At 42.7% G+C, this 25,204-nt stretch overlaps 1 protein-coding gene and 1 long non-coding RNA gene across 2 annotated transcripts; one reads left to right on the forward strand and one right to left on the reverse strand.

Moving 5' to 3' along the window:
• Positions 1–102: 102 nt before the first annotated feature.
• Positions 103–23,782, reverse strand: LOC125004673. The gene is made up of 4 exons (XR_007112374.1): positions 22,222–23,782; positions 20,162–20,222; positions 18,745–18,870; positions 103–272 (listed from the first exon to the last, which is right to left on the reverse strand). It is a non-coding gene; the product is annotated as an uncharacterized LOC125004673 (long non-coding RNA).
• fgf8b (fibroblast growth factor 8b) lies at positions 20,251–24,996 on the forward strand. Its single transcript, XM_047579485.1, has 5 exons — positions 20,251–21,430; positions 21,535–21,571; positions 22,129–22,309; positions 23,794–23,900; positions 24,160–24,996. Exons 1-5 carry the CDS (start codon positions 21,372–21,374, stop codon positions 24,454–24,456), a joined length of 681 nt encoding a protein of 226 aa, XP_047435441.1. The 5' UTR covers positions 20,251–21,371; the 3' UTR covers positions 24,457–24,996.
• The last annotated feature ends 208 nt before the right edge of the window (positions 24,997–25,204 follow it).

The following is a 25,204-nucleotide window of genomic DNA, read 5'->3' on the forward strand; positions in this document are numbered from 1 at the left end:
CAGCACAAACGCACACGCACCCACCATGAAAACAATAACCCCAAATAACTGGGATTTTACAACCATAATCGAAATGATTCCTTTCCATCCCAGTCCGAATGGCAGCACCAGGACGGGGTTGAAAGTATGTAATAAAGCACCTTTTAGTGCATGGTTTATAAGTTGGATAAGTCCTTCAATAAGGGTCAGATGTCATTCAGCTTAAAAATCGAGGTCAGTTTAGTAACCATTCTGGGGCGAATGGATCGGCTTTGTCCTGAAACTGTTCAGCCCTGCAAAAAAAAAAAAAAAAAAGAATTCAATTCCATCTGCTGAGGAAGACGTTACTGTGTGATCAATAGTAGATCTGCGTTGTGGTGTTGTTTTCTCAACAATTACAAGTGCTTTACAGATCACGTATAAGCCATTAATAAGAACGCGTTTTGCATCGTCAGGTTGTACTAAGTCCAGTTCAGTATTTCTTCACTGTCAAGAGCTAAAAAGACATTAGTGAAATTATCAAAGGCATGTGTTCTCCTATTATTAATAATAATTTATAGTTGGAATATGAAACTTTTTTAAAACTGTTTTTTTCAGTCATGCACGGACTGATCTGTGGCTGATGTTAAAGGAAAAGGCAGGAATGGATTTTTTTTAGATAGTTTTGCATACTATTGACATCGACATGTTTTTATTTCCTGTTTCTGGTTCCCTCTGTGAATACAACATGCACTGTAAAGTGTCACCAAAACACTGCGTGCTAGGGCCATTTTCTGACGTTCGTTTCAAACTGCGTCGTGTGAAGACGCTCAGAAAATGTTGCTCAGAGACTGCTCTCAGTGTGTCAAAGCGCCATCAATGTTTCTGCAGCTCTCGGTGAGGGTTGCAAATCTGGCACGCCATGTGACGTGCTATGGCAAATTTGGGAGCCGCACAGTATGTCAGGAGATGAGAAGCAATGCTCCTCTCCCTCTCATCTCTTCTCGCTGCCTTGAGGCTGGTTGATCCATCTGTCAAGCCCTGCAGAAGGGCCCCGCAACCCCCGACTGAGACAGGATGGATAAATGTTGTCACATGCCTGTCCTGATACCACAGAGGAGAGAAAAGGGGGTCGACCAGTCCAGAGTAAGAAGCACCAGCGCATTATACGTGGATCGTTTTCGGGGTATGGTGCAGTAAAGTCACAGCACTTCCAGACATAGCTTCCTGAAGGAGGAAAAGGTGAAGCCATTGAGTGATGGAAGACCAACCTTTGGAGTTGTTGATTTGCTGCTGAATGACAAATGGACAGAAGAGTTTCAGTCCAGACAGAGAACCATGGATGGCAGGGGCTGAGTGGCTGTTCATATGTAACGTCACTCTCAAACAAAGGGCTCCTTGTCAGGAAGACTATAGTATATTTCTGTGGATAATGCCACAGCATTGTGCACATGTGAGAAAACACACACGCACACGCGCGCACAGGCTCCGCCTCGGGCTGGCAGAAGCTATAAATCAAACAAATAGCATCACAGTCTGGCGAAGGAAGCATTCCAACAGATAAAATGCTCTCCCACACAACAAAGCCACACTCGCTGCGTAATTAATTGCAACAAATTACCTCTCCCTCTCCCTGTCGGCCCCCACCTCGCCTCTTTTACTGCACTGACAAGCGCACGACACGCTCCTGCTCGTACGTGTCTGCGTGTGCGGGTGTGTTTGCGCGCACGCCACCACGCACCGTGGCACCGGTGCGCACACACACACACACACACACACACACTCGGCCTGCACCCTTCATAAGTGCTTTAATGTGGCTTATTGCTGTGTGCGGTCCCCTTAGCCGTGGAAATATTCGCTTGACGGATGTGCTTTGTCGCCGGCGCTCCCCGGCGGAGGGCGGCTGTCAGGGAGGAGATGATAACATTAACAGGGAGGCAAGGCGATGACAAATGCCTGTTATCAGCGAACGAGGCCGGTGACAAATCGAACGGCAGCGCCCAGGCAGCCCCGGCGCGGCGTAATAAAAAAGAAGATGGATGGCACACCCAGGCAGGGCCCGCGTTAATGCGATTTCCACTGCTCTCCCTGACTCCCAATTAAGGCTGGGGGTGGGGGTGGGGTGGGGCGCGTTGGCGGGGTAGAGACTCTGTGCCTTGTGAGTGTGAGGAAGGAGGGGGACGTATGGAAGGATGGTGGGAGGGGGGGGGCTGAAATGAGAAGGAGAGGAGGAGAGGGAAAAGTGGCAGTGGTGGAAATGAGGTATACGCAGTGAAGAGGATAGATGTCACCGAGGATGAGGTGAGGGACGGGAACAAAGTGGAGGAGCCGCAACAGAACATGCAGCTTTAATTGTCTGCAGAGCCCATCTGCTCCCCCCTCTCCTCCTCTCTTTTATTCACATCTCAATCAGGGCTGTTCCTCACAGGTACAGGGTTGCTGTGTGTGTCTGCGGTGGGGCTCGGCATCATTAAAGTTTTTTTCTTAGGGCGACAGTAATGGAAAAAACACGCACACACAGAGACACACACACTTAGAATATGAAATAATCCGTTAAATCTTGCTTCGACAGCTTTAAGCGGCTTGATTAGCTGTATCAGGGGTGTTAGAAATGGATCGGGCCTACATGCTCCTGTGGTTTTTCGATTGGCGCAGGATTCAAGGGCTGCTCCCTAAATCAGTGCTTATAAAACAGAGCTGACAGACAGCCCATTGCTCATAGGCAGACAGAGATATAGAGATGAGGTACGACTCCAGGAAGACTGTTCCAAGTCATCCTGTCCAAGGACCCAGATGTTATCTCTTTACTAAAAGGATCAGCACAGGATGCTGAGAAATTGCCTCATGATGAGGGGGCATCTGTGCCCGAATACCCAAGGGCTGCTGTTTTGTCACTCTGACAGTGTTTTATAAAAGGCTGAGGAAGCTCAGAAGGCTGCAGAAACGGGTCCCATATATCTCCCGCTATTACATCCAGGCTAGAAAGAGAGGGCTGAAATGACAATGAAATATAGCCCTGGCTCATAGGGAGAAAAAGAACAGGGTCTAAAGAGGGACGGCTGAGTCTCCCCAGGAGCCTGCAGGGGCTGTGCTCCAAATCAGAGACAGATGCACGGCAGTCCCAGACACCAGCCCTGCACTATACTGCAAGCACACAGAGGTGAAAAGGAGAAGATATGTGGTTCAGAGAGGGAAGTCCTTAGAGAGAACACGCTCGCTGTGCCTTTGCTGATATTAGTCTGAAGGAACAAGGAGAAATTAGAGCCCTGCAGGAGGAAAGGGAGAAGGAGGGGTGTGGGGAGCGAGTAAAAGTCCAAACCCGGCAAGGACCCCTGCATCATTAAGTTGTCAAGTGGACGGGAGGCCCCGAAATATGACTTGGAGTTATTGCTGAGGCCGGGGCTGATGATATAAGAATTACAGTACATGGATCATAGCCGGATCGATAGGTAGACAAAGTCATTATAGAGGGGCTAGAGTTCAATGCCTCCCTGGGGCTGCAAGCAGGAACAGAGGACTCATATTTATCACCATGGCAATGTGTAACACACAGGTGGGTAGCTGTGTGGTTATATTTTGCTTGTTGCTCTTATTTCTAAAGCCATCTGTACCACTTGTATCGATTGTTAAAGTCATCTGTGGCCGCAGAAATCTTTGCTTGTGTGTCCCGACCTGGCATTTGTCAGAACAGTAGCTTGCTGTGAAGGATGCCACTACGTGCGCATGTGTTTACAGGTGAGCTAAATGCCTTGGTGCCGGCACATAACTCAGCGGCGGCGAGTGTTCGTCCTTCTTCGCCTTCTGTCTTTGCAGCGGAGGGAAGCAGAGGGATAGGGAGCACAGGCAGGGCAGCATCGATCCTCTCTTTGCCGAGAGAAATTAGGCATGAAATTAAAGCTCCCATCAAAGGCCAGGGCCGGCACTGTCACCTGATCCAGCACTATTTATACTCCCAGGAGATGATGATGATGATGATGGTGTCTCCATCACACTGATGATAACAGGGCAGAGAGAAGGGAGAGAGAGAGAGAGAGAGAGAGAGAGAGAGGTGGAGGCAGAGATAGAGAGTTTCTCGGCTCCATCCGCGGTGCCACTGACCCGCCATCATTTATACTGCCAGGGCTCAAGTGCAAGGTTAGCGCCAGCCTGAGCCCCCATAAATCACTGCTCTGCTGGACGGAGAGAGGCCGGGGTCAGCGCCTCTCGCAAGCCAACCTCTGCTGATGACAGAGTATTTATAGATCAGGAAGGAGAAAGGGAGGGAGGAACGCTGGTAGAGGATGGATTTGTGTCTAAGTGGCTTAATGAGAAGTGTGTGCACAAAATATGTGTCTAATTCAAGTAAATCCACTTGTGCTTTAAAGGTGATTCCGAGTCGCTCTTTAGTAAATCAGCAGAGCCGTTATTCTGTAGTAAAGTCATTGCGTGCATGGGCAGCACAGAACTGTGAGGACCACTGGAGACAGTAGGGGGAGCCCATTAACCACACATCAGACCCCGCATGTCGAGTTTGCTGTTCCCTCCACAAGGACATACTTTGACTTGCTTGAAACATTTCATCCTACCGAATAAAACAACCAAACTGTAAGTATGCGACTCATCCATCAAATACACAACTTAAAGCACGTATTTCCCAGTCACATTCTGCTGCGCGTAGTCCGCGCCAAGTGCAGTGTTTTGACAGCAGTACAGCAGGTCCTGCATGGTGCTGTAATGACCAGTGGCCAAAGATTGTCCAGGCTAAACACTGGTTACGGTCAACCACGAGATGACTGGGTCACACTTTTTTTTTTTTCCCTCGCTGCAGGTTTGATGCATGGCGTCCACCTCTCCAGCAAAAACAAACTGTGGCACGGGTCCAGATTTTTAAGAAAGAATTACTCAAAAAGACGGTTTTCAGGATCACCACCGAACAACTTCCGAGCCTTTTCATTTGTGCCGATTATTTGAATGTGGGTCTGAATTTCTGCAAACTGGTCGATCACGCTACTTAACTCATTTTGTGTGTCTGTGAAGAGGGGCTGCAGTATTCCAGAGGTCAAAGCAAAAAAACAAAAAACAAAAAAAACTTTTGATTGGTTCAGCTCCAGTCTGGCTGGGATATTTGCCTGTGTTTGCTTAGTAGCTGCTTCTGTGCAAGACAGGGATTTCTCTTTGGTTTTGTTTGTCTAAAACTAAATGTTAACTTTTTGTAAAGAACTATGTCATTATTGTTTAATGTTAACTTTTCTAAGATACGTCTGACATTTAACCTATCCCGTTTGACAAATACTGTGTGCTGTTTGTGTGAGATGAGTTTGTTGGTGCAGATATGATAAAAAGGTGCAATCCTAGGAGACATATTTATATTCTTGCAGCCTATTTATTGGAGCAGTATGTATCTTTAAACTTCTGTATTAGCAGACTCCTGTAGAGTTCGTAACACCTAGCATCATAATTGGTTAAATCAGATGTAACATTAAAGTACTCTTCATTATATATTAAAGTCAAATTAAAGTCAGCTTTATGATAAATTCAATTCAAGTCAGTAAATACAAATGTAAATACTAAGGCACACTAGCAGATGAAGGGAAATAACAGACTGAACTAAAGAAGAGAGAACAGTGTTGCGTAAAGTCGCTGGTGCAATTTTAAATTTTTTTAACTCTCAAAGATGCTGAATTATAATTTATACATACAGTATAAATGCGCAGATTAAAGAGCTTTGCATTAAGTTTACTTTCACAGTCGCAATGCATGCCCTCCCCACCAGAAACCCCCCCGTCCTCAGGACGTGAAGGTCAGCGTGGCAGATAGGAGGGGTGTTTGATCGATAAGCGCCACCCTCCCCTCGGCTCACTGACAGCTCCTGTCGAGTATCCAGCAGGACTCCTATCCAACGGATCAACCCTTAACCCCCCCACCATTCCCCCACCCCACACTTTAAAAGAGAACTGTCACTAACTGCGACTGTCACATACCAGTCAGGTGTTTTCAACGCACTGATAATGTCCCAAGGAATTTCACCAGGGAGTTTGTGTGGTGGAAACAGAGCTGTTGAAAGTTGGCCTGTATTATGTGTGTGTGTGGGTGTGTGTGCGTGCGCGCGCCCTCTCTGACCTAATTCACTGCTTATCATTTCAGATCATGCCACAAAAAGGATTTGGCTGGATTTCCTTTTGATTGATTTTACAGTGAGCAAAATGTGACTGCCTTTAAAAGCAGGGTTAAGAAAGTTAAGAATTCATCATGTGAAAAAGAAATGTTGAGATGAGTTACGAGGCTGGAAACCTATACTTTCAGTTTTTTTTTTTCACAAACTCCTAAAAGAGACGTGCTTCTCTCTGTGTGTTTCACCGGAGGAGAGGCGCTCCTCAGTGACCCACATCACAGATGTTGGAGGTGGGAGAGACCTTTGTGTGAAGTCTGAGAAAACTGTGTTTGTGTGTCCTGCTCGCGCCATAAGGCCCGCATTCTTTGGTGCTTAACACATCGACGACTGTGTCCTTAAAGTGAGATGCAGTAAAGCTGGCTGAAGGCTCACAGTTGGTGCATGTGTGTCTTAGAGGTGGGGGTCTAGGGTGACAAGGAGATAGTGTCGCTGATTGACACGTGAAGAGCAACTAAAAAATGCTCCCCTTTGGAATGCGACAATCTCCCAGCGTCCCATGTTGCTCTGCGTCCCGACAGTGAATTGTTAAAAGCATTCCTGGCAAGTGGGGTGAGGGTGAAAAAAGGGTGAAAGAAGACGGTCTGATGCTAAAAGGGAGGCTTGTTTACCCCTAGCAGCCCTGCAACATAACCATGATAAAGACCGAGGACAAGAGAGCGGCACGTTTGATGAAAATATTCCCACCTCTTTCACCGTATCACCGTGATGTTTTCACACATTGCAAAGCGAGTGAACCCAACATTTTAACTGGAGTCACGAGTTCAAAAGAGGCTTGGGAGAGGCCCAGATCATACAGATACATACACCCCCATCGCAGAAAACCTGAACCCACCCAGTGAGGCAGGCGAGGTAGCGGTGGTCGTGCTATGAGGACAGGAGCGGCAGGTTAAACCGACCACACGACGGGGGCAAAAGGCCCCGGCTTACAAGGTCTAATTGGTTCCACAGGTTGCAGACTAAAGGAAGGGGGACAGGGAAGAAGAGGAGGGCGGGTAACAGCAAGGAGTGAAAGATGTAAATAGTGGTGGTAGGGGCCAAGCAGGAAAAAAAAAAAAAAAAAAAAAAAACGGCTTGGGGAGATGCGCAGCCAGCAGGGGGGTAGTGTGTGCAAGAAGACAGATAGAAAATGAGATGAAGGAATGGAAAAAGGGACAGAGTAAGGAGGAGAAGGAAAGATGAAGGGGTGGAATGAGAAGACAGGGAGAGGAGCAAAGGGGTACTCTTTCCATGAGGCAATTTTACAGCGACTTTTACTGCAGCACAGAGACTGGTTTAGTCAGGGAGAGCTGGTGGATCATGATGGTAGCTTTCTATCCCAGGTGTGTCAATAAAACTAAATATTTTCAATAGATAGATTCAGAGCACACAAATCTGTCCATAGACTTTAGTAGATGTCAGTGACGGTCATAGTTAATTTGTAGCAGTTTTGTAGAAGCTTTTCTTGTACATTACATATTTTACCTAAAAACTTCTTTCTTTTTAAATTCATTTGAAAGGTACAAAGGTACAGCAATACACTGAATACACTGAGTTTACTGATGTATTTTAAACTAAGCTGAAGTGGGTTGATGAGCTGGAGTTACGGTTGGAGCTGTATATGTGCTTTTGCTATTACAGTTATTACATCTGTGATCAAAATACTATCTATTCAAATGCAATTCAAATGTAATGCATTTAGCGTTACACTGACAGGACTGATGTGTCACATGATTTGATATAAACCATGAATTAGGTTATTTTAAGTACTGCCAGCCGCAGAACTGGGCACCCTCCACAACTGTACGACAGTCAGAGCTTAACCCTGCTATAAATCATCCATCCATGGATCACAGCATTTGCTAACAATGAACAAAAATGCATGACCTCCTTCATTCTAGCATGTTTTACATAAGAAATAAGTTTTAGTGGCTGCAGGTTGTGCCTCAAGCAGTTTTGCTATGTAACATGAGTGGTCAATGGCAGGCAGTATACACATATACACAACCTGACCTGACTAATTAAATCCATTATTTTTCTGTTGTTTTGTTTCACTCACATTTTACATTTTCAAGACTATGGTGGCTGTACTTTGTTAATCCCCAAAAAGGGGCGGAGTCAAGTCAAATATATGCTTATCTGAAGGATTAGTTGCTTTAAGTAAAACAGGCTAGTAGATAGTAAAAGTTATATGTATGACAACAGAAGAATTGATTTTTATTTGTCACACTGCAAACAAGTTTGCATGTGACTTACTACATACTTCATACTACATAGTATTATCAAGTATTACATCAAGCCTCCATGCCGCCCAAAGAAGACATATTTTCATGGATGCATGAACTTGGGTTCAATTGAACTACGTTGCAATTTATCACATCAAAACAGAGTGGTAACATGTAATTAAATCTTCCAGAATGAATCAAAAACTAACTTAAGAAGCATCCAAGAATCTGTCCTAAGTACTACTGTTTTTATTGTGTTTAATTACTGATCTATTCTATATGAGCTTGTAACATCCCGCGCTGGTGTTTTCTTTGTCAGGTTTATATTAGCTGTTAATACTCAGCCCCTGTGACAATGAATGAAGTCAACTCTACAGCCACAAACCACTGAACAAAGCCTGAAAACGCTGATGCCATCGAGACGTAAAACCTGGAACAGTTCAGCAGATGAAGGAGTGACTTTGTGAGTCCTCTGAGTATTTTTTTCTTTTTATACCTCTACGAGCTTTAGTCTGGATTATTGGTAGTTATGGAGCAGAAAATGGTATTCCCAGAAAAATCACTGTGGGTGCTGTCACACCGCAGGAAATCTTACAAGTCGTTTAATCTAGTTGGGGCTCTTAAAATATTATTTTTCTTAAGAAGAAATCCGAAAAACTGTTGGCAATGGGAAGAAGCAGTTCAACACATTTTGTATTGAATGCTTAAAATTTATTAGGAACTATCTTGAAGAGTGCCCTTGAAAAAAATGCATCTCTTAAACACTACAGGAGGAATCTGCCTTGATTTGCATTGTACAATTTCACTAAAGTGCCTCACAGCAAAAAGATCTGAGTTTTGTCTGGGGCCTTTCAGGTGGAGTTTGCATGTTCTCCCTGTGTCTGCGTGGGTTTTCCCCGGGTACTTCGGTTTCCTCCCACCCCCAAAGACATGCTTGCTAGGTTAATTGGTGATTCTAAATTGGTTGTAGATGTGAGTGTGAGTGGTTGTTTGTCTCTCTGTGTCAGTCCTGTGATAGACTGCCGACCTGTCCAGGATGTAACCCGCCTTTCACCTAATGACAACTGGGATAGGCTCCAGCAACTTCAGCAGTTATAGAAGAACAGAATGAGAATTTAACAAAAGTGACTCATAAGTGAGTTCAATGTTTTCTAAGTACACTTTGGCTTTCTTTGCAAAGATATACAACTTTTTAATTGCCCCTTGACACCTTCACCATCTTGCATAGTTCAATCCCTTTATGGAGCGAGTCCAATTTTACATCTCAGTGACATTTGTCCGAGACTGTCTAGACCATAGTAATAACACATATAAATTCCTAAAGTGAGTGGCATTCCCATTTGATGTAAAGTGATCTGCAGTGTGCTTGCCAGGGTCGAGAGAACAAGATCACTGACACTATTCCTGTTATACAATTTATTTGAAGGAGTCACAAAGTTTGAACGGACTAAATCCCCGTACTTTAATGCGTGATACTGTGGCCATAAGAACAGAGGGAAAAGTACTATGTTACTCCTGATGATTTGGTCCATTAAAAATCAACCAATCCAAACCCCCATTTGTCTCTTTGTTATCTCAAAAGCTATGAAATGTGAACATTTTCTAACATAGACATACACCCTCAGTCAAATCACTGGACAGCTGTCATGGTTAAATTCTTATGGTCCAGATGTACTGAAGAGTATGCTTTACAGATGTTAAATGGCATGTTCATAGATGTATTATGAATGTGTCAAATATCTAGTTAATGTGAACCTTTTACCACGTCTTTTAAATGAAGAAGAACTTGAAATGATGTAAAAATCTGTTTTTTCTACTATGTGTCAGGACTTTAAATGGGTTATTGGACCCGTCTGTACAATAAGGCTACAGCTAGCCAGTTAGCTTTGTGTAGAATAAAGACAGAAAGCAGTTGACCGGGTTCTGTTTGAAGGTAACGAAATCTGCTTGCAGGGAGCCAAATAATTATTTCTTTATACTGCATCTTTCTCGACTAAGCACAGTAACAGTGGCCATGGGCTTGGTGGTTTTACCATAAAACCTTAATGTGTTGTCTTCACAGTCTGGGTTTTCTATGTGATTAAGATGCACCGTGTAAATTGTTAGATATGCTAGTAGTTGGAGTGAACAGAGCCAGGTTAGCCATTTCCCCATTTGTTGACTTTATGTTAAGCTAAGATAATTGGCTGCTGTTGTTGGCTTCATATTTATCATGCAGACAGAAAAGACGTATCAATCTCCTCATCTAATGCTCAATAAAAATAGCGAGAGTTTTCTACATTTCAGTTTTCCCAAAATGTCAAATCCACATTGCAAGTAGTTCTGCTAACTGTGACACCGTTGCTGTTGTTTCCAGCTGAGGTTTGTCGTGTGCACTGATAGAAAGCCAAACCTATTCTGCAGACAGCAAGCAACAGTCTAGCTAAAGACATTCATCTTGGTTTGGACACGAAATCTATGCACAGTCGATCAGCTGGTGATCTGCGTAGGATGAAAAATGTATTTCATCAATCTTACCATCGCACAAAATTAACAAAAGGTGCAATTTGAATTCAAGAGTTTAATTTTGTAATCTGAAACTTTAAGTCTGATATTCTCTTTGACTGCAAGCTTTGAAGTGATTTGTGGGAGACAAACGGTTAAGCCCTCAGTTGCAAGAGATAGGGGCTGAGAGCAGCCCATGAATCCTGTAGTCTCTGCAGGCACAGCATGGTAAAATAATTAAGCTTGCCTTTGAAGGGGACTAAACAAACACAACAGCACTCAACACCAGCCATTTCCACTCTCAGTGCTTTCTTCCTCCTTGCATTGAAGTGGCCGTTCCAGGTCTGCTTTCTTACTCTGTTACCTGCCATACTTAGCCCCTTGTGTTGACCAGCCACCCTCACACCCATATTTCTCATTCCCTTCATCTTCCGTGGTCGTTGGACGTATTGTGGAATCACTCTCTCTGCTGATTCCCCTGGGGAGGAGGGGTGGAGAGTAGGAAGAAGCGAGAAAGGCCAGGTAATTCACAGGTCAGTTTTTTACATCTTCCAAAGTTGGCTGGGGGGGAAATGGTGCTGCTGCAACACTTAACTAGTGATCCATAAGTGTAATGATACTGTTAAAGGCCCCTCTGTTAAGTGGCCTTTAAAACACTTGACAGTAACAGAATGGAAATAGTTTTATCCATTCTTGGTTTTACAGATTCTATTCGATGTTGTTTTAATTGGACAGAATGGGAACTTCTCTGTCATCAAAAAGTATGTTTTTGTAGTTATTTTATAATACATTTTGCATGAATGCAGTGCAGATACTGAATAATGCTAGGCTATGTTCAGGGTGTTTTTTGTTTTTGTATTTTAGAAGAATAAGAAGTTGATTGATGAGAAGCGGCGGTGGTACAGTATGTTTTTATATAACGCTGCCTTCAAACGGAGCTTGTGAGCTAGTGGAAACAATGTCTAAAATTGTGCATACAAAATGTTTGGAATTCAAGTGGTAATATCCAAAAGTCTCGAGCAACAGCTTAACAAGCTAACATCCAGGTAAGTTAACCTAGGTAGGCGTCTAGAAGTCATCAAAGCTAACAGTTTTGCAAGCTAACATTAAGGTAATGAAAGGGCATGATGAAATATTAGTGTTGCAGTTTACTAAATTACGACCTATCTTTACAATATGTAAACATGTCACAATTTGTAAAGTCATAACATTTCCATATCCTTATGAGGTTGTGAGAACCTACCAGATCTACTCAGGTGAGTATACAGCGCTTCCAGATGGCGTCAACTAAACTATTATTACTATTTTCGCGTATTTTGCATATGATCGGCTACGTTTGGCTGCATTTGGTTCGGACTGCGAGATCAAGTTGTGATTAGCCAACATGGGTTTAACTTATTTTTCACAGTATGTTTGGAAGAGATTATAATTTTAAATTTTCCACAAAACACAAAAAATATGATGACAGCACATTATTCATAACAATAAAGACACAAAATGTCGAAATAATTCGAGTTCACTCCATTCGTTTCTATGGTAGACGCAAAAAAACTAATTATCCTGAAAAAAGTTTTATTCTGAAATAAAAATACAGTTTATCAGTTTATTCTAAAGTGATAAGCTGCTCTGCTTCGATAACTACCGCTAACCTCTAAAAATGCTTACCTTTCTTCTGCTTCCACTCCTTCCTGTTGTCCAACCAATTATAAATCGTGACATCCCCTACATTGTGACGTCATCTGGAAGCGCCGTATACTCATCCGAGCAGATCTGGTACCTACACCAGCTTTCCTGACACTGTCTAGTCTGTACGGTTTATATGAAGCTACAGCTAGGAGGTGGTTAGCTAGTTTAAAATTGAGACTGAAAGCAGGCAACAGCTAGATTGACACTACCTACCAGCACCTCACAAATTATTCACAAATTAATGCATAGTTATAATTTGTACAACAATCAAAGAAAAAAAGTCTCCACTGGTTAATTTGGGTTTAGAAAACTGTTTTCACTTCCACTTTTCACCTGTGCCTGCTGAAACACATACATGTACACACATGGTCAATCACATACAGTAAATGTACGCTCCGCCATTCTTATCCTTCTATCCTTTAGATGCTGTCAGACATTTAAAGCAAACTTAAACAGATTTGACCCAAGTCCCTACAAGAGCATTACTCTGTCCAACACAAATAAAACATTGACCACCACAAGAGCACACTGTGGCTGGTATGTGCAGAGGAGCATCAATGAGAATAGTAAACCTAAAACAGAGAAGGTAATTGATCGGTATTTGTGGAGAAGGTACAGATCTCTTTTTTTTATTATTATATCCCAGCACTTGGAAGAGTGTGAGGAATTTTAAAGCAGGACAGTGATCTCACCACAGAGTGGACTGACGGTGATGATGCATCAGGGACATTGCGTTCAACTCCAAAACTTCAGCTCTTCTGACTTATTTTTCAGGAGCTGAGGCTGAAATCACTAATGCTTAAAATTGCTCAGAGCTAAGGGATTATTTGTGATTTACACAAGCAATCACACACTGGGTTCAAATCTGGAAGTGATTCGCTGAGCCAAACAATACTAAACCGACACTGTTGGGTGGGTCATGGTGACTTTCTCAAAATATATATAAACGTACATTATGAAGCTAATCAGCTTGTACGGTGACATTTCTGCACTGGCACACTGACAAAAATGTTTTGTACATTAACTAGCAAGAGTTGAAGAGAGAAATGGTCTTAGCAGACGCAAGAGTTGTAGGCTACACAAAATCGGAGTTACAAATGTAACTATGAATTTACCACTTCTGGCAGTCAGGAAGACTGAAAAAAACTTAAGAAGCATCCAAGAATTTGTGCTGATGACATCGATGGATAAAGTCAGCATTCAGAGGAAGGGCTATAGTCCAATCATGCATGCATTATGACCATGCATCACTGGTGTTTGTGTGATTTCCTCTCACTGCCAGATGGGGGAGACAAGCATTCCGCACTGTAACTTTAAGAAAATAATTCTGATCTATGCTGACATTGCCAAACCAACTCATATTCAGCATACGCCTTTGCAGCTCTTCCTAGTTTTTAGCTCAATGTTGTGGTTGTCTGTTTTACAGTAAATATAAAGGCCATCCTACAATTCTCCTGTACATTGGGTCAAGCTCCAACATCGTAACGTGGCTGCCTAAATTTGTAGATGGAGGACTTGCAGTTCCACAGGGAATCTAATCCTGTTTCAAGTGCATATAACTGAAAATAAATAAATTAATTAATTAAATCAAAAATGTGAAATAATTACATTTCTCACAGCAGAGTTTGTCTTTCCACGTGGGCTTCATTCGTCTACATCCTGTCCATCATGTCATCTTACATCTCATTTTCTTTTCATGCAATTCAATGGTTGTGATTGAGTATGTGAAATCTGTGGCTGAAAATTTAACTAAATTTAACTGGATTTTTTAAGGAAAGAAGGAAAAACATACTGAGGGGAGGACGGCTAATCAAAATAAAACAGAAAACCTTCTTAGAAAACATGTACAGAAAAAAGAAAAAGGGAGGAGGAGAAAGGTAGAGAGAAAGATGGAAGGAGAAAAAGAGCAAGGGAGCGGCATAGGGAGGTATGATTCCCAGGGGACCATTGAATTTCCTCTCTTTCTTCTCTGCCGTTTTCATGGTCCTCTCACTCCCAGGTCTGCACAGCTGTTTCAGGGCCGGGGGCTTCTTTCTCCAGAGCCCAGATGAAAGAGCCGCCCTAAGCAGCCCTGCAGGTAGGTCTGTTAAAGCCATTGCTCTGGCTGTCCACTGCCCAGCGCATGAAATAAAAAGAGGCAGAAAGAGAGAAGGAGAAAGAGGAGCAAATCTGAAGGGGGATGAAGAGTAAAAAGAGGAAGATTTAGAGAAAGTTGGAGCGAAGACGGAGAAAGTGAACGTAGATGAAAGATGGAGGGAATCGGAGAGGTAAGGGAGGATACCTGCCCTCAGCTACCCCAAACCTCCTCCTACACCACCACCCCCTGATAGGAATGATGTCTGCTTTTATTGACTTTGTTAAACCGTTTTCAATGCTACTTCCTATGTGTTTACAAGACAGTAAATCACGCTCCATTCGGGGTGGGGGGTTACGGGGTGAAATACGGCAGAAACATCTAAGTTGTTAGGAAGGAAGACCGCTCCGACTGAGCCAACGACGGCTTTGCAGCTTTCTGCCTTACGCACACAAACACACACACACACATCTTTCCACACAGGGAAATAATAGGGATGCCACTGTGAGGCCCTTTGCTTTCATTGACAAGAGCAAATGAGTAATTTAAGACTTACTGGATGATCAAATCATTGTTGAAATACTTAAAACCGAGTTTACAGAGAGAGGTAGCTGAACAGAACTGCTCCACTCGACAGTTGTTAAAAGCTTCAGCAGAGAACTTTATTTAATATCACGAGGAACACCACTCAAAGTCGTTACGCAAACACATTTGGGTTATGGCAAAACTGGGTTCCCTTAATCACTTCTACACACCGGGGTCATTCCCAGACAGTCGTTTCATCCAGTTAAAAAGTCATTCAAGCTCTCCACTGCGCTCAAACACGAGTAAGTACTTCAAACGTCATTCCATGACTTGATTTTCCAAATTTTCTCACCGTAACAATTTTCTCAGGCTCTGGCATTGTGACACCACCACATATGCAGTCTCACGCACACACGCACACACACACACACACACTGATTACCTCATTTTAATGGCAATGTACAGGACAATTATTGTCGCTCCCACACATCAATAAAAAATAATAATTTCTAAGAATTAAAAAACATTTAATACTGCATCGAGAAGAATTTACGGGGATACAGTCGTAGCTTGTTTTCAGTGAAAGATTTACAGTTTCATCTTGTCTAACATTATTTAAAGAAAAACTAAGAGGCCCTCTAGAAACATGCTGCAGACTGAATGCAAGGCATACAACCTGTGCATGGTTTAGGGACTACTCGTATCCACGGAGATATCAAGAACATATCTATTAACTAATGGCTTTAATGATGCAACCCTATACTGTAACTAGTGACTTCAGTGACACAGATTTATCATCAATAAATGCTTTGCACATCACTTCTAAGTTGTAATGGCAGCTGTTGAAAACATCAACAAAGTCAAGATGGCAATAAAGGGTCAAGACCCTCACTTTAAAATCAACCATGTTAGTAAATCACGCATAAACTGTAATGCAGATGGAGATATACTTTCGTTTAGCAATGGCTTCACGGGCACACGATGTCTGCCTCAACCCTGCATCCGTTTGAACTGTGGGTTCTGCACGTCATCAGAAATTCACACGTTCGCAAGATGCAATACGGACGTGGACGTTAGGGGGCAGTGTATTGACGCCACAGCACACGATGTATAACTTATAAGAGACTATTTTAGAAGTGTAAACCTGTAAAAAACATATGGAGGCATGTCCAGGATTGTTATTTATGCACATGGCTACAAAAAGGGAGCGGGGATGATGCTGCAGATCATAGCATGTTTTGTCCACAAGTTATCAGAGGAATGTACATGAAATAATATAGTATGTGAATAATACAATAGGTGTTATACTGCCTAGATTCTCTGTACTTATATACTAATTTACAGTATATAAGCCATTAATTAGAATATTAGGTATCATATAAAGTATAACGTTGTAGTAAATCATACATGTCTGTTGTTATAATATGGCCAGATTACCAACAGAACAAAGACACTAAGGGTCCCCTAAAGCCTCAAACCACCGCATCTTAATTAGTTATATTGACGCCTTTGACTGAAAATTAGTCAAAAACCTTCTGCATTTAAAATCCATCATCAAGTGTATGTAATGGATTCTGCATCATTAACCAGTCTTGTAGCCCTATTTTGCAGGTATGACCCCAAGAGTAATATTGTTTGACTCACAATAATTAGTTTTGCTGCATAAAATGAGCGTGAGCTAAAACTAGTTGCACTGGAGTTAAGCCAGACCGGTCATCAGTTAGATCTTAGAATCCCTTTACAACGACAGACTAATCAAGACGTATCTGCCATTAGTACAGAGCACCCCATCAATCCTCCATGTCCTCCAACGCCGGGAACAAATTGTAACTTTCAGTTATGTGGGAGATGTGAGCCAGCAGACTCTCAGGCCGGTTCCAGGTAAGTTGCCGGTGCGGTGGTGTGGTCACAGGCGCATTATGTGGTTCGCGTTGTCGCAACAAAGCAGAAGTGCATAATTACAACAGGTGGTTGAAAAGTTTTTCTTCTAAGCAGCCACTGAGGTTTGGGCGGCGAGCTACACTGCTAGCAGATGACACTGAGCGAATCCCAACATCTCACTTCACTTTCTTTCCACCCAAACACACTCATGCATACTCCCTGGCTCTGTTTTTTCTCTTCATCCATGGTGTCTACCTTTCCACTGGCTGCGCCTTATGCAAGAGTGTGTATTTTTATGCCCCGCATTAGCTAGGGGGAATAATACCTCTCACTGAATGGAAGTCTGCTCTAGGGCCTTTTCAGACATTCAGTCACTCCTCTTCTAAGAATAACCAATGCGCATCTTTGCCAAAAGGTTTCTCTCGCTGATATTTTTCTCACAGCATCCAGCGATTGCTGCCTTTGTAGCTCTCTGATACCGACGCTTTGTGTAAGCAAACTGTGATCCAAATGAGAAAAGCAGCATTGGGAGACCAACAGAAAAGGCAAAAGAGTGGGGATCTATGGGCAAAGCTTGGACCGGTGTCAACTCCTCTCAAAATCGTTACGAGGCCAGAAAAGCTGCTCACTAGAGAATCTCAGGAGTGAGGCAGCAGACAGTTAGGTATGTAACCAAGTCGAATAAAAAATTAAAGCTTTTGTTCAAGTTTCAGAAAGAACCTTTCATGTTCAGTCTGGACAATTTTAGCCAAACCTGTGTGACAGGTCGCCTTATCCAAGCACACTAATCTTTGCAGGGACGGAATTGCTCCTAAATTACAAGTGGCTGTTGTGGACTGCAGTGAAGTGGAAGAGATGTATGGACAGAACTGCACCGGACCAAATGTTCTCTGCCAGGTTTGAAAGCACTGTGTAACTGTGTCGCAAATATGGGCCAAGAAAAAAAAGAAACTGAACTGAAACTCAGATGCTGCGTGCAGCTGAATGTCAGATATTATGGAAAAGACACTTATTTGCTTTCTTGCCAAGGGTTGAATGACAAGACCGATACTAGTCACATGTCTGTTATGTAAATACAGGGCAGCGGCTAGTTATATTAGCTTAGCATTGACACGGGAAATAAGGAGAGACGAACGGCTTTGCTCTCTACAAAGTTTAAAAGAAGATGTTCCTATCACCATCTCTAACTCTCACTAATTACCATATAGCATGTGGTTTATTCAAGCTCCAAACACATAATTTTATCTCTATAAAATAAATGCTGATCCTTTCTCTTTTCCAAATATCATGATACATATAAGACAAAACTAAAACTGATGCCACAAATGAAGCAAGTCAAGTCAGAGGCTCAGAGCACTGACAACTTTTAGCCTTTTTTTTTCTCCTTCTTCTTTCTTCTCTGATTTTCCTGCTGGCTGTTACTGTCAGCTAACACGGGAAAGCTTTCCCTGCAAGTTACCTTCTGTCATTGTCTGGTCTTGGCTCACCTAATATTGAGCTGACAAGGTTCAAATCTGGCACGCATCTTGTGAAGAATATGCTGCAATGAAACGGAGTGGTGTTTGCCAGTAAATGAGACTCTGCTGCATGTTTGGGGCGATGAAAGTATTGTAAATGATGCTTTTAAGATTGATTGGTTATTGAGCAAACAAGTTAGACAACAAAACACGCATTCGGTAAAACTAAAACTGTTCAGGAATGAAAAAGAAAAGCAAATAAAAATGTGGGGTTTTTGTGTGTGTGTGTTCTCCCAACCCTAGAAGAGAAACTTAAGCTTAACTTACAGTAAAGCTGCTACAGTGGGTTTTAAATATACAGAGATCCGCCATCTGGGTCTCCAGGTTTCCTTCTCCAGGTTTCCTCTTCTTAATCAAATTTTCTCCCTTCCAGTGACTCGTGAGTGAACTAATCTGTGGGTTCAGACAGTCGAACATGCACTTTTGATGAGTTCACTGTGTGGTCGTCACAAAGCAATAATCCATCATTTTAATTACCATGCATGTGGATTTCATATTAGGATGTGCAACCATCGCTTCACAGGGGTCAAAATATGAAAGAACAAAGTGCTGAATTGTTCCAGGTGGCAAAATCACTTGTTGCACACAGTGTCCCGCTGGAACTAATAAGGCGGTCCATTTTCACCCTCTAAATCCCCCGCATTGGCTAAAATGACTGATTTACAGCTAAGACATTGACCAAACTCACATAATTACGTTATGCGTAATATTTTACTCTTGTACAGCTGCTCAGCGTCTCACAGGTAAGAGTCGAGGCCCAGAAATCTGCCTTGGCTCATTTGGGCAATAATCAGATTTGGGGCTTGGAGTCTGTAAAGTTATACAGTTAATAATTCTACTCTGATTTAAAGGGGTTATCAAGGCACTGATTTTGGCTGAAATGAGTTTCTCTCGTGGTGTTATGAGGGTCAGAAGAGGTTTAGCAAGCTGTAACAGAGGCTTTATGCTATTTTTTTGGTGTGTAGTTGCTCAGTATTCAATTTGCGATATGATTGTCTCCTTCTTGATTTATTAATTTATTCACGTCTCTATCCACCACCCCTCCCTCATTTAGGTGAGTGGAGTTGGAGAAGCATGCATTGTAAATCTGCCTTTGAAATGGTCTCCCAATACTGACACTAAAGCGGTAACCCTTTCTCCTCCGCTGTGGCTAAGAGTTCCACCCCACAGAAATCTGTGCATAAAAAAATATTACCAAGGTTTATTTAAAGCTATTTTAAAGCTACTGAAAAGTCATCTTAGGTAGAAAAAATAAAATGGGTCCTTCATAGTTTGTGTGCTCCTCTTTCTAATATTACTATCTGAACGGCATCTAGAAATACATTTGTATTATGTAAATTCTCTTTTTCACAGCCTAATGTTCACATTTAGACTTCCTGGCATGCAATCATTCACTCAGACCCTTTCTTCCCTATCAGACAAACATGCAACAGGCATGAGGGAAACCCTGCCGCTCTGCTGCAACAAAGAATAATTACAATATAATTACATGATGTATTGGATGAAACCATGCAGTGAAAGTAGCACACCAGGCTCAGTGCACACGTTTGAAAATCAAACCAGGGTTGTGAAAAGTTATGGAAGAGTGATTGTGAGAGAGAGCGAGCAATTGTATCCAAAGGCTTCAGATGTTATGTGAAAACCATTCTGTGTCATGTGTTCGCATGGAATACATATTACTTACATATGTAGGATGAAAAAGTACATCGAGGTCTGTCCTGGGGGACCACCAAACAACCTCTAACCTGCAGCCAGGGAATAAGTTAATGTAACTGTAGATTTTTTTCAAGTACATGCCAGGGAATTTTTCCATTCTGCTTGCAGAAAACAAAGCTCTCTGTGATTGCACATGGCGATACAGTAAAACGTGTACAAATGAGATTAATGTGTTTAATGGTGAATAAATGCAATATCTTGAGGAGCATGCTGATATTGGATTTTTGTGGCTCTACCCCACACACAAGCTCATTTTTCCATGACAAACTGTCGTTTATATGCCATTTTTTAAAATCTTACAGGGCGTTTAATAATCCATCCAACGTATTGACGAATGCAGTGTCTATTGATTTGCAGGGAAATAGTTACAGGGTAAGTGTCTTAACAAGTATTCTGTTTCAACTTGGCTGCTGCCTGAACGCTCCGCCTGCTCTCGCCGAGGATATTGACTTTCCCGCAAGTTAAAGTATTTAAATGTAGAGGGAGACAGATGCTGTATGCGGACTGGAGGCAACCACAAGAAATACACGTGTGGGAGGAAGCTTGACGTTGGAGCTTTACTGCGCATCTTATAGAGAGACAGCTGTGGCGACGTTGCTGTAACTTTTTAAACACGCGGAGTTGCGTTGGTACTCCAGAGGGTCATTCAACTTTTTTTAAATTTTTTTTATTTAATCATTTTTTTAAATTTATTTTTGTTTTATTTATTTTTTTTAAAGGAAATTCACCTCACATGAGTGCACATTACCGTTTCTGCGTAAAAGCCAGCGCGTAAAACTAAAAAAAAAAAAGTCCCTACTGCTGTGTCGGGAAAGTCCTGGATTCATTTCCACTTTAGACATGCATTGTTGATAAACTGAATGACGCGAAGAGGATTTGATGGAGGCGGTTTGGTGACAGCGACACTTTCTCCGGACTCTCAAGTTTGGATTAGCGCCGCAACGCCTTGAAACCACCCGAACTTTTTTATTTTTTCTTGCTTTCTTTCTTTTTTTTTATTGGATCCGTTGAGTGCAGAGCGGATGCTGTTACCTGCGTGGGACCCTGACAGTTTCGGATCTCTTAATTGTCACGGGTATCTCTTTCTGTGTGTAACAAGAGGGGGATAAAACAGAGCTGAAAAACCCCCATCAGGAGGAACTTCATTTCCCATCCAGCACCGAAACAGTGGAGTATTCATGAAGCAATATTTGAACTATTACAAGATGAGGCTGAGAACATCGAGGTTAGGTTATCTGTAAGTAAAGAGATATCAGGGGGAAAAAACTAGCTGAATTGTTGCCTTCTCAGATGTGAGCGACTGGTTAAACCGTTTAAATTTTGTTTTGTTCTTTGCCTCAGGTTACTTCAGTTCACGGCGCTTTGCTTTTACGCACAGGTAACGCACATTTTCACTTCAATAAAAAACACTAATAAAGTTCCATAGGCTAATTAATTTAGGTAAGATTTTTTGACGGGACCCAGGCACCGTGCTCAGCGGCTTACAGTCCGCACTCCCTGCCTCTGCAATGGGCTGCAATAACAATGAAAACATTTTATTATGAGCGCTATGGCAATTGGCAACAATTCAAACATCTTGAAAAGAGGTAAGCTCCAGCCTAAAAGGTAATCGTTAAAACATATGTGGACGGAGAGCGGCTGAAATGAGGAAAAAAAAAGAAAAAGAAGAAGAAGTCATGAAGAGGTGAAAGATCACTGGTAGTAAAAAAAAAAACTGTTAGTGAATTTATTAACGATGTTCATTGGAATCTCCAAACCAGACTCCAATGTAATTAAATAATAATAAAAAAATAGTTTAGTTATTTATACAGCCTAATAAATGTCGTGATTATCGGCCAAGGCCTGGACATCCCTTCTCATCGTTTAATATATTTCATGATTATTTAAATGTCACATTTCATGACGTGTTTGTTTTTTTCTTGAATTGTCCGGCAGAACTCTGTGCAATCCCCTCCTAATTTCAAGCACCATGTCACCGAGCAGAGCCGGCTGTCGGACCGGATGAGCCGCAGGCTGACCCGAACTTACCAGCTGTACAGCCGCACCAGCGGGAAACACGTCCAGGTCCTGGGCAACAAGAGGGTCAACGCCAACGGGGACGACGGAGCGGTGCACGGTAGGGAATTAAATGACCCGCCAGGAGTTTTAAATCCAAAAATAAAAACGAATTACGACAGCACGGTTAAATGGCAATTAACTTCAAGTTAATTAACGTAAAAACGCGCAAATACCACGATGACATTTCACGCAGATTAACTTCACAACACTTTTCTAAATAGTCTACCTTCTCCACAGACGAAATGTGCGGTAACGTATTTAGCATTTGAGATCCACACGTGTTAATCCGTTCAGGGGAAGCGCTATTTATTGCCTCTGAAATGATGGAGCGACTTCACTCCTTCAAGTAAGCCAGATCCGTCAAACAACGTGACAGCTGAAGGTCATCCTTTCTTACATTTCAGTGCTCTTAAACCCCAGGAAAACAGTAAAACGCGTAACATGTTCACCTCGCAAACAGGGGAATTGTTTAAATCCAATGACGCGCGGGACGGCGATGAAAAGCAGTATGAATGATGTCTTCTTTGGCAGCCTGTAGGGCAAAATGTTTGAGCCAGGAGAAACAGTAGCAGGGATTGTAAACATCGTTAGTGGCATCGGCGCTGCCATCCTTTACGGCCTTGTGCTCATAATTTATTTCTTTAGCGTGCTGGTGGTCTAGAAAGTCCTTGACACCTGTTATGATGGACCTAAAGCAGGTTTTTTTTTTCTTTGCTCCTAAGCACTGAAAAGGTGCCTTAAACTGAGAGGAAGCATAATTCCTGTCACCAAAGGGTTTTTGGTGTGTCTAGCCATCTTTCCACCACAGCCACCACCATCCATCCACTCCTCAGTGCCTGCTGCCTTCTTCTTGGAGGCTGACTTTATGAGGAATTTTCATTGCTTTACAACTCAATGTATGACTCAATTTATAAGGAGCGGTGAAGTCAGCATCTTCACTTTATACCCTTTCCTCCCCATGCCTCTGCAGTGTGCTTTTTTGTCTTTTACATTTCTTCGCCTGGACTCGCATTCACACAGAGAAAGAGCGAGGGAGAGTCAGTCATGCACACACTGGCTACACATCCTAAGTGGGTGTCACTCTTGTAACTGGCCCAAATCTGACCGTTGCTCTGTGCTTGTGGTTGTGTCTCTGACCGCAGTATTCTCACTCTGCTCTCTCCCCAGTCTGAGCTGCATCACAGCACAGCATTTACAGACATTCAAAAACAATCGCGCCGTGCAAAATCACTATCATTTGCTGCTATTTTGGAAGGCTCGCATGCTTTGTTAAAGGTGGCTGCCGCGCCATAAAAAGGGTTAAGAGGGAACGTCTGTGTCATCCTCACGACTCGAGGGTCGCTTCACAGCGCTTTCACGCCATTTAACGGTGACGTGATCCGCTCAGTTACGGCCTGCGCCATACGTAAAGCGCACATGCAAAGGGGAGAAGTGCACAGCTCATTTGTCTCACGCACCGTAACATCATAATCTGCATGCCTGCACCGTGTCAGAGCTGTGTCATCTCATTATTTGTGATTTGTTTCGTGTGTGTGTGCACAGCTAAACTGGAAGTGGAGACGGACTCTTTTGGAAGCCGCGTCCGTATTAAAGGGGTGAAGACAGGCTACTACATATGCATGAACAAGAGGGGGAAGCTGATCGGCAAGGTAATCTGGAAGTTATAGTTTTGTGGCCGCATATGGGTGCAGCAGTATGTTGAGATCTCTCCCTTTCTTGGAAGTGTTATTCCAGATTCGGAGCGTGACACATTGTTGAGATACATTTGAAGTCAGAACAAATTATATTTCAGTACTTGTCTGAGAAGACCTCTCAAGGTTTCAAAAGGTTTGTGATTGTTTAGAAAGATACTGTTTCTGCTTCCTGAAATTTTTCCAAAATATCTTAACTTCTCCGTTTCGCTCCCAGCGGAAAGGGCGAGGGAAGGACTGCATCTTCACTGAGATTGTTCTGGAAAACAACTACACGGCGCTGCAGAACGCCAAGTATGAGGGCTGGTACATGGCTTTCACACGCAAGGGCCGCCCGAGGAAGGCCTCCAAGACCAAGCAGCACCAGAGGGAGGCCCACTTCATGAAGCGTCTACCCAGGGGGCACTTGCTAAGTGAGAGGAGGCCGTTTGATGTCCTTCCTCTCCCAGTCCCCGTGCAGCCTTTCAACAAACGGACTAAACATTCCCATCACCAGCGCTCGGGGCCACGCTGAGGACTGAAACCGCTGAGGGAGAACCGTAGAAGAACCAGAAGAACCACTGCGAGAGAAAACATGTGCTCAGAGTGAAATTAACTTTTACAAGTGCCCATGCACTTTTTTTGCCTCACGTGCGGACATGTAATTATTTGTACTGGATTTTATGTAAACATTGACTATCTAATCTGCTAGTTATTTCCAATTCAGACAGACTGTAGGAAGCTTTTTTTTTTTTTCTTATTAAATCAGGGGGAATTTGAAGCTCTCAACAATAATGTCATGAATGAAAACGTTTGGTTGGAAGTTAGCCAGCTCAGCAACAAAGAATGTTTAAAAGAGAAACGAGTACAATGACGCTAGACGTGGCAGCTATCTGTGGTTACAGCACCCGAGTCTCAGTTGACATGCTATCTTGCCTTTAGGAGGCCATTTTGGAGAATATGTAACCTGTTTTTTTCTACATATATGAATATATTTTTACTGTAAAAAATGTAAATTACATCAAATGATGGAAATATTTATTGTAGAGTGTATATTAAAACCACTAAAGTATCAGTTCTCAAGCTGTTTTGCTTTTCTCTTGTGTGGTTGTTTGGGGCTGGAAAGGTAGCGTACAGCGTTGGTCGCCCCCAAAATCTGTTTTTTTTTTTTTTTTTTTCTCTCTCCTCCTTCTTCTTCAAGCTGGAGAGACCCAGATAACTGAGGGGCAATATCTGTGACAGGCTACTGAATTCAATGTGCTCAGCAAGTGAGACTTGGGCCT

This window comes from Mugil cephalus, chromosome 2 (genome assembly GCF_022458985.1).
Source record: "Mugil cephalus isolate CIBA_MC_2020 chromosome 2, CIBA_Mcephalus_1.1, whole genome shotgun sequence".
In the NCBI taxonomy this organism is placed as follows: domain Eukaryota; kingdom Metazoa; phylum Chordata; class Actinopteri; order Mugiliformes; family Mugilidae; genus Mugil; species Mugil cephalus.

Excerpts from the sequence above, each read along its gene's own strand:
- fgf8b (XM_047579485.1), top strand. The coding sequence starts at position 21,372 with ATGAAGCAATATTTGAACTATTACAAGATGAGGCTGAGAACATCGAGG. Across the intron at positions 22,310-23,793 it reads GGACGACGGAGCGGTGCACG|CTAAACTGGAAGTGGAGACG; the intron begins GTAGGGAATTAA and ends GTGTGTGCACAG. Across the intron at positions 23,901-24,159 it reads GGGGGAAGCTGATCGGCAAG|CGGAAAGGGCGAGGGAAGGA; the intron begins GTAATCTGGAAG and ends TTTCGCTCCCAG.